Raw genomic sequence first — 9,702 nt, 5'->3', positions numbered from 1 at the left:
AAGGGTTCTTGCACAAAAGCGTGTGTTTAGGGGGACTGGGAGGAATTGTGCGGGGGGGGGGGCTCCCAGCATGTCCCTGCAGTCCCTTGAAGTACACATGCTTCATTACACAAGATGTCAGCCACTTCTGAATCTTGGCTGAATAAACAAGCTTTGCAGTACTGTAGGTGATAAAATGGTAGGCTAATTTCTCTTCCCCATTACCAAATGTAGGGAGTTGAACTTTTAATCCATGTTGTTCTACAAGTACCTTGAGTAGAAATCAGAAGTCAATTATTCTTATCATCAGAATAATATAATGTGATCTTTGTATATTTGCCCTCAGTTGTTAAGCATTGAGGCCCACACGATAAATATATCCTCAAGTGGACAGCTGTAACTAAATTGGACTCTCTTGATGTGTGTGATTCACTTAACTTGCATAGCATCCTGTAATGCAGGAGTTAAAGGAACAGAAGTCCTAATAGGAACAAAACAGCAATCCTAAATCAAAATCCTCTAATTATTAGCTCCTTGTTCACCCCATGTGACTTGTAAATAGATTCCCAGAATTTACTATATTAAGTTGCAGCCTGGGTCAACTTGACCTAGACTGCAAACTACAGTTCTAAAAATGCTAAAACAGAAAACAGGTCGGCATTTGGAGCTTCTGAGATGAGAAAATGTGCAGCAATTAAACCTGAACTTGAGAAGACTGCATGTAAACAAGGTCACCATGCTCTGATGGGTATGTAAGGAGCCATACGAAGGCTAGGTGGTACTTGTAATTGGCTATATTCTTCCCACAAAAGATTAATTTGAGAGCACGAGCAAGCACATGCTCTCATAAGGCATATTGCTCAAAAAGAGAGATCCTTCCATGAAGATACTGGCTTTGCTATTAAGGCATTAGGCCATCAGCTATTAGAAGATGCGGAACTCACACACATTCCTGAATAGAAGAGGATAAGTGAAGGATATTCACACATGCAGTGTGACCCAGGCTAGGGCACCCCAACCTAGGTTAGGTTGCACATGTGAAGCACCGGGAGCAAGGTTGCTCCCGGCACTGCCCCCATGCCAAACTCCACTTCTTCACCCAGCATTTAGCCAAAGTTAAATTAATCTGTGGTTCACTTAATCTTGGCTGGTGATAATCTGGGTGATTGCTGCTGGATTAAATGGCTCCCCCGCCGGCCCACCACCATTTCTGGCTGCGAGCCGGGGGAGCCGCCATGCTTGTGCCTTGGGGCACCCTGAGATGAAGGATGAAGTTGTCCTGCTTCCAGCATTTCCCTTCGCTGCACCACCGCTCATGTGGGCACGTGGTACAGCAGAGGAGAGGACGGTGGACACTCGTCTGACAGGGAAGGCAGAAGAGCTCCTGTTTTCCCTGCAGCCTGCCAGCCTTCCCTGGTAAGGTTGTGTAAAAGACCTCACTGAAACTTAGAATTGGGAGGGGAACTCTTCCCAAGCATGGATAACATTATGCACTGCAGAGTGGTCTCATGTTTATCTCTGCCTCCTACTCGCCTCTTTCTGTGAGAAGCTATTACAAGCTCAGTGCTGGGAATTATTCAGAAATATCCATCTAAGTCAGTGATCTTCACTATTTTTCAGGCGAGGGCCGCTTTGGCAAAAAAAACAAAAAACAAAAAAAACCCACCGTGATGTGAGAGCCAGTGCAGTGCTGCAATGTACGCAGTGCTGGGCGGGGTGTTTAAGAGAGACTAAGCCCTCTCTTGAGAACTCTTTGGGGAAAATGCTGGGAAGGGCTACACTTTCCCAGCACTCTGCACATGCTTTCCAAGATAGTATAGGGGCACAAGAGGTCTCAGCTTCCTTTAAAGGTGCTGCTCCCCCCCGCCCCCGCCCCGTGTTAGGCAAAACGCAGCACTGCACAGTGAGAACGGTCATCTCTGCATAGTGCCATTGAGGGACTGTACAGAATATTCCCCTTCGGCTGAAGCTTCACACAGGCCCAATAAATAATTAATCCGTAAGCTGCACTTAGGGTTGATGTGGCCCCCATCCATTACACTGAAGAACACTAATCTGAGCACTTTCAGATGTGTTGGCATCTGGTTTTGTTTCTAGCACAATGTTCCAAGACTGTTAATATTTTCTGTTTACTGGAGCCTTTTGCTGAAAATATACAGATGCATTGTACAGGACTTGACAAATCTCAGATGCTAGGAAACTGTGGTGCCTAGAAAATTGTGGTACCTAGACTGGGATAGTTATTTAATAACAGCTTTCACAGGGGGAGTTATTTAATAAAATCTTTATTTTTCCTAAGCAGCCCTATACTTTTCTAAGTATATTACTTATAAAAAGGATAAAGAGAAGTCCATTTACTCTCCCCCTCCACACTTCTGTTACTAAGTCAGATAATTTTGTCAAGTGTCCATTGTTTGGCTCCCAAATTTGGGGGTGGATCCTAGATCCAAAGAAAATTTGTCAAGCCTACATGAGTAAGTGGTAAGGTAGGAGTACTTGGGAGACATTCAAAGCCACTAATGGAAGATGAGCTCTCAAATACTTAACTTTCTAAACTTACTCAAATATCTTAAATTTAATTAAAAATTATCTAGATAATCATTCTAAAATACATCTATAACTTACAATTCTCAAGCTTCAAGTGACCTTTTCTCAAAATCTTGCCTTAAGATCATACTCATGTTTGTTCAAATATGTTTCTTTGGTTTTCTTTAAGATGCGAGAGTTGTAACACAGAAGCGGCAAAATATCGGTGTCCTCGGTGTATGAAATATTCATGCAGGTAGTTATGAACTGATTGGCATCTGTTGCTTTTTCTTCTTCCTGTGTGCTGAAAAGTGAGTGACTGTTTCTTTGCTTTATCTGTGTGTTTTCAGCTTGGCTTGCGTGAAACAACATAAAGCTGCCTTCAGTTGTAACGGCGTCAGAGAAAAGACAGCATTTGTTTCCATAAATGAGTTCAGCGACTTAAATCTTCTAAGCGGTAAGAGAATCTCTGGAAATCTCAATCTATTTTGAAAACAGATGGTGCTTTTATATATATGGCTAATTGTGGGGAAGTAATACCTAATGGTGCAGCAGGGAAGTGACTTGACTAGCAAGCCAGAGGTTGCCAGTTCAAATCCGCGCTGGTACACACTTGACACAGACTATGGGAAACACCTGAATCGGGCAGCAGCAATATAGGAAGATGCTGAAAGGCATCATCTCATACTGCACAGGAGATGGCAATGGTAAACCCCTCCTGTATTCTACCAAAGACACCCACAGGGCCCTGTGGTCGTCAGGAGTTGACACTGACTCTATGGCACTCTTTACCTTTAATATGTAGGGTTATTTACCTGTATTGTTAATAGATTGAGTGAGCTGGCACTACTACACTAGCATAGCCAACATCAATCGATGAATAGTTATACGAAGTTATTAAATAGCACAGGAACTGCAATGCTGTTTTCACAGGTATGTGGGTTGAAAGCAGAATAGGACATTGCTCACACCACCCTGATAAATTGTAGTCCTTCTTATAAATATAGTATCTGGCTCTGTATCAAGTGTGTGCCTAATGTACAGTGCTAAGTAACTAGAATGGTACTGACACTGACAAACAACATTTATCAAGGCATACCCTACTTTACCTACCATGAACATACTCTGTATGTATAATACTGAAACACACCATGTGCATGCAGTCCATGAACTTCATGTGTTTAGGATGTGGGGAGCTAATTCATTTCAATTTTTTTCTGACTCATGTTGCTCTTTTCTTGTTAATTCAGATTATCGTTTTTTGGAAGATGTGGGAAGAATGGCTGACTGTGCTGCTCGAGATGTTATTTCACATAAACGAAAAAGCAATAAATTTGTAAGTAATTATAGCCACCTTGATCATGCTACAGAAAAGAAATGGTTATAAGTGTTACATTTTTTTAAAAACCACCGTAAATAACAAAGCACACAGAGGGAGTAGGGAGGAGAATATTGATAGATTAAATCACAATCAGCCTTCCCTCTGGTGCACACCTGGGTGCGCGCTCACATTCCCCAAGCCCTCCGCTCAGCTTCCTAAAACTGCCACTCACTGCGGCTGCTGCTTCCCCCACCCCCGCCGCTTTTCCCCATCGCCTCACCACCTCCACCTCTCCCCACCTGCCATGGGCTGTTAAGAAAGAGGGAATTGTCTCCCTCTTGGTTTGCCGCCAGCGCCACCCGGGCTGTTCCTTCTCTTTCCCCCTCAACCAGCTTGTCTGTTTCCAGCGCTTCTTGTTCCACATAAACGACAACCGATAGAGCAGTGGAGTATCTCTCTGGTCCTTTCAGCCTTAACTGTGTCACCTTTGAGCCTCTGAGATCCACTAGTCTTAAACTAACATCCTTAAAAACTGCCTTCTCTGTAGCAATTACCACTGCTCGTAGGGTGAGTGAGCTTACAGCTCTTCGAATTGATGTTCCTTACGCCTGTTTCTGCCCGGATAAGGTTCTCTTGCGCCCTGACATTACTTTCTTACCAAAGATTGTTACAGATTTCCATATAAACCAGTACATTGTGCTACCTACTTTCTTTAACTCTCTGAGCACGCCTTTGGAAAAGGCTCTGCATTCCTTAGATATGCGTAGAGCACTTCTGTTTTATCTTTCAAGGACTAAGACATTCAGAAAGTCAAAGAGACTGTTCGTGTTGTACAAGGGAAAAACCATTGGACAAGCCGTATCCCGACAAAGACTATCCCACTGGCTTATGCAAACCATCCTACTGACTTACAATCTGCAGAAAGTGCAGCCTCCTAAGTCTATAAAAGCACATTCGGCTAGCACTTATGGGGCATCTGCAGCACACCTGTCCACCATATCCTTTCAGGACATCTGTAAGGTTGCCACTTGGTCTTCTGAACAGCCTTTGGTAAAACATTATAATATTGACTTAGGTTTTGCAGCGGAGGTGAATTTTGGGCGAAGTGTCCTTAAAAGGGTGTTGCAATAACTCTACTGCTCCCTCCTCCTTTATGGAGCTTACTAAACACCCATTCTAATGGATTCAATGGACCACGCTCCAGATAATTGCTCATCTGTAACTAATGATCCACAGTGATCCGTTGACATCCATTAGACCCTCTCGAACCTCCCCTCTGCAGTAGGGCTTACCTTTGATAGTAGAACTTACCTGCTACATCAGATTTCTTGACTGCTTGGTGGTCTCCAAGGAACCGAGGTGCCTGTGCTTCCTCCCGCCTTAATAAGTAGCCACATGGGGCGGGGCGTAGGCACCGAAAAGGAGCTGTGAAACTCAGCACCTAGTTCTCGCCTTGCAGCTTTCCTCTCCTGACACCCAAAACCTCAGCCTTGCCCCTGGCCGATCTATTTTCTGTGCTTCTCCTTGGCTAAAAAAAAGAAATGCCTTCTGCAGCAGAAGAAGAATGCATTAGCATTTTGTATGCTAATCACTTCTCAATTAGAGAGGGACAGGGGGCCAGAGTGCTCAGCAGGGAGCAGGCTGGCAGGGAAGTTCCTTTGATTTGTTTGCTGTCCCAAAGTGTTTTAAATTCTATAACAACTACTTTTCAGCTCTAACATACTTTTTTGCTTTAAAAATCATTGATTGCTTATTGGTGCAGAATGCTACTCCATGCTTTTAGCTATTGAGAAAATGGGAGCTTGTTGGTTGGTGAGTGATGGCATCCATTGTCCCATTTTGCATTTGTTAGGTGTTACTATTGGAACTGGTTCTAAGTTCAGCTTTGTTAGCTGGCTCCTGGGAGCATGCAGACTTCAGCATGATGCAAGCTGTTTTCTGAACTGCAACTTAAGACCTAGCTAGAGCTCATGCATAAATCACTGATATTGCATTAAGAAAAATACAATATTGTATTAAGAAAAATGTCATTTACCAAAGTTCTCTTTTTATATCTGAATATTTATTAAGGGCAAAAATGCATGTTTGGACTCTTCAGAGACCAAGATTTATTTTCTATCTTGCTTAAAATAGTCCCATGGTGACTAATGGCAGTAAAATAAAACAAAATAGTGTGATAATACTATTCTACCATCCGCAGCAGTGTGATAATACTATTTCTACCATACTAATTTGAATATTGAAATATTATCACTTCCATTAACTATTTGCTGAAGTACTGCCTTGTTTTTATTATACTTAGTAATAAAAGAGTAGAATTGTAAAATACACTTCTTTTACCTTCAATATTTATGATGCATATTTACTTAGTAATGTAAATGGTGCATAGTACTTAGTAATGAATAACTATGGTGCATAGCACTTAGTAATGAATAACTAGTTTCAGTGTTGATTAATAAGCTGCAGAAGAAGAGGGGCAGGGGGTTACAAAATGTGTGAGAGATAATTATGTGCACACACTGCCTTGAAACTACTACCCAAAACAAAACTGTTTCCACTGACTAATGATAAAAATTAGAAGGCACACTGATCACAATATATGCCTTGATAACGATTTTGAGCAGAGAAATAGTGGGTGAGGAAAGTGTTACATGTCCCCTCCTCACACCATTACTCCACTCTCAATCACCTGCTCCAAAGCAGCTTTTCTGAACATCTTCAGTTGCAAGCATTAGGGTTCTAATGTGAAGGTTTCAACAAAATTTGTAATCACATTAGAAGCCAATTTGTAATTGGCCTTTCATGTATTAGTATTCCATATTATAACTAGTCTTCTCAATATGCACATAACCTTTGCTATTGTGATAGTTCCCCCCACCTCCGTCCTAATTGTGATAGTTGAGTGTCTGTGTTGTCATCGAGAAACTTGCAGTGATTTATGGGAATCAAGTAAGAGAGTGGTCTTACTAGATTTTAGTGCTATGTAGCATTCACTCTTCTCTATTTCTAAATTCCCATATATGTGATTTATTAATATCCATTTATGCTTTGCCATTTGGGGTCTGAATAAGGCCCAAAAGATAGTTTACAATAAAAAGAATATGCAGTAAAAATATTTAAAACCTTCAGGTTTGCGTGCTTGGATCCCATTTAGAGTACACATATGCAAGCACATTTTCTTAACCAAATCAGTTTGCATAAGATATTCATTTTTAATGCGCCTACATGTGGAAGATCTGGCCCGCTAAAGAAATAGCTTAGGAATTACACTTTTAAAAGGGAAAGAATTCATTTGGACTGTACTAACCTTGAGATTAATACTTCTTTGACCTTAGAAGAGAATGTTTATTTATGATTCAACAACTTTTAACAGCTCATAATAATTATGTCTCTCATACTAATGTTAAGAATCGGGTGGAACACATTTCATATTTTGAATAGTTTTCAAGATCTCCAAAATAGCAACAGTTTCAAAAACATTTTTATGACAGGACCTGATTCATCCATCTTGCCTGAATCCAGGTAATATGGGTACATTCTTATGTGCCAGGCCCCCAAATTACACCACTGCAAGAGGATTCCCAAATGTGATGGGAATTCTCAAAGCAACTTCTGGATTAATTGTTTGTAGAGGTTAGGGAGCTGGTTGGAAGGAGACAGCTAGATCAATGCCTCTGTTAACCCTGGATCTAACTGTTTTAAAATCCTGGTTCCTTCTCAGCATCAGCTTGATAAAGTATGTGGGATCTGGTGGGGCTGTTGGGAGTTCTTCCTACTCTCCACTTAGGTTACCATCTCTGAAGGATGCCAACAGTTGTAAGTTTGTTCCAGTCAGACTTTCTGCATATACTTTCTGAATTTCTCACAGAGTTGGATGTCCTGTTTAAAAAAAACAAAACAAAGTTTGCATTGACTATAGCGTACAGGTCTTGTGCACATAGAGGTCTTGGGTGCTCAGTGCAGGTAGTAAATGTATCTGGCCAGACCCCAAGGCTTGCTTGAGGTGCATGAATGTGTAGACCTCATTTTGCCATCCACACATGCAAGAAAGCCCTAGATTATTCTCATAATTATTAAGCCTGTAGGTAACTTTAGATTATTTAGTGTCTTCTATGAAATGCCTTTTTAGGCAGCATACATGTAGTATGATGACATTATTGATTTCCCCCCCTTACCAATGTGTATAGGTTGCACTCTTTGATACAATGATAATTACTTGTGGTTCTTAATGAGTCTGTCTCTAGAGATGACATATTTATTGAGTAATACCATGTCAATTCCTATTATCAAGATCATCTCAGACTTGTACTTTTCAAGAATGGCACCTATAACACATCTTTATAGATAGCACTCCTCAAATATTTATTCTTCAGATCAGATTGGAAAGAATGTGGGGAAAGAAACTACAGTGTTGGCTAGTATTGGAGAGCATATATTTAAGAGGACAGCATTCCTTTGGGAAGAAGTAAACTGTAGTTTCTTGTATACAAAGGAGAGCAGGAACAGTTTCAATGAAGTCTTACATTGCTCATTTAGAAGGAATGTGCTATGTTTCTGTGTTGCTAAAATTCAGCTTTAAAAAACCTTTTGTGGTAGTCTAGTTGAAGTCTGTTGATTGCTGAAGAACATAAGCATCAGTGTGATCCTAGGTATTCTTTTTTTAAAAAAAATCACTGCTAATTTTGTTAATATTGTAAATGTTATAGAGTATGTACTTTGTGGGGTAGATTTTGTCTGTTACCATACCATAGCTATAAATTGGCCTAAATTCTGTATACGGCAATTAGCATATTGCAAAAAAAAAAAAAGGTGCAAGAATCTTTGGCATGATGGAAGAATGATTTACCATGCTCCCTATAGTCAAGAATACATGACACCGCTGTTTGCTTGTGGCTACATGTATATTATTTCTATTCTTCACATGAGAAATACTGTAATGGATTTTATAGTTGATGGCCCCATCTGCTCACACTTTACATAGGAACATAGGAAGCTGCCATATACTGAGTCAGACCATTGGTCTATCTAGCTCAGTATTGTCTTCACAGACTGGCAGTGGCTTCTCTAAGGTTGAGGGCAAGAATATCTCTTAGCCCTATCTTGGAGAAGCCAGGGAGGGAACTTGAAACCTTCTGTTCTTCCCAGAACGACATCTTGCAGTGCTCATACATCGTCTCCCATTCATATGTAACCATGGCAGGCCCTGCTTAGCTAAGGGGACAAGTCGTGCTTGCTACCACAAGACCAGCTCTTTGAGAGCTACCACTGAGCTAGGAGAGCTGGTCTTGTGGTAACAAGCATGACTTGTCCCCATAGCTAAGCAGGGTCCACCCTGGTTGCATATGAATGGGAGACTAGAAGTGCGAGCACTGTAAGATATTCCCCTCAGGGGATGGAGCCACCGCTTTGGAATGTTCCAAGGCTTTGGAATGTGCTCCCTTTTGAAATAAGAGCTTCCCCATCTCTGACAACTTTTAAAAAGTCAATTAAGACACATTTGTTCACCCAGGCTTTTAATTAGATTTACAGTTGTAATACTATTAACTTGTTTTAAGTTTTAAATTTTTAACGTTTAAATTTTGTTTTGATTGTGTTTTTATTGTGAACCTCCCAAAGATATAAGTTTTGGGCAGTCTATAAATTTGTTAAATAAATAAAATATATAATTCCCTATTTAAACAAATCTTTTAAAACACTCTTTTTCCTCATATCAGCTGAACTTTTTGAAAAACAGAGCTCGGAGGCATAGCATCCACCTGCAGACTTTACCAATCGGATTCACAAAGAGGCAAGAGAATTCCACCTACTTTAACAAAAAGTAAGTTTCTAGTTAATATCAGTATGGGGATAGTTTAAGCAAAACTCTTTATTCTTAA

The 9,702-nt window shown here is 40.7% G+C and overlaps 1 protein-coding gene across 1 annotated transcript in view; it reads left to right on the top strand.

Annotated features, from left to right (window-relative positions):
* ZNHIT6 (zinc finger HIT-type containing 6) overlaps positions 1–9,702 on the top strand; it is a 78,404-nt gene that overhangs the window by 2,000 nt on the left and 66,702 nt on the right. The window contains exons 2-5 of the mRNA XM_053245277.1: positions 2,696–2,761; positions 2,856–2,962; positions 3,756–3,841; positions 9,541–9,644. Of these exons, the coding sequence (XP_053101252.1) occupies positions 2,696–2,761; positions 2,856–2,962; positions 3,756–3,841; positions 9,541–9,644 (363 nt within the window). The remainder of the gene's footprint in view (positions 1–2,695; positions 2,762–2,855; positions 2,963–3,755; positions 3,842–9,540; positions 9,645–9,702) is intronic.

The sequence above is a fragment of the Hemicordylus capensis genome, chromosome 4, assembly GCF_027244095.1.
Source record: "Hemicordylus capensis ecotype Gifberg chromosome 4, rHemCap1.1.pri, whole genome shotgun sequence".
Taxonomy (NCBI): Eukaryota; Metazoa; Chordata; class Lepidosauria; order Squamata; family Cordylidae; genus Hemicordylus; species Hemicordylus capensis.
This window is presented reverse-complemented; position numbering and strand designations above follow the sequence as displayed.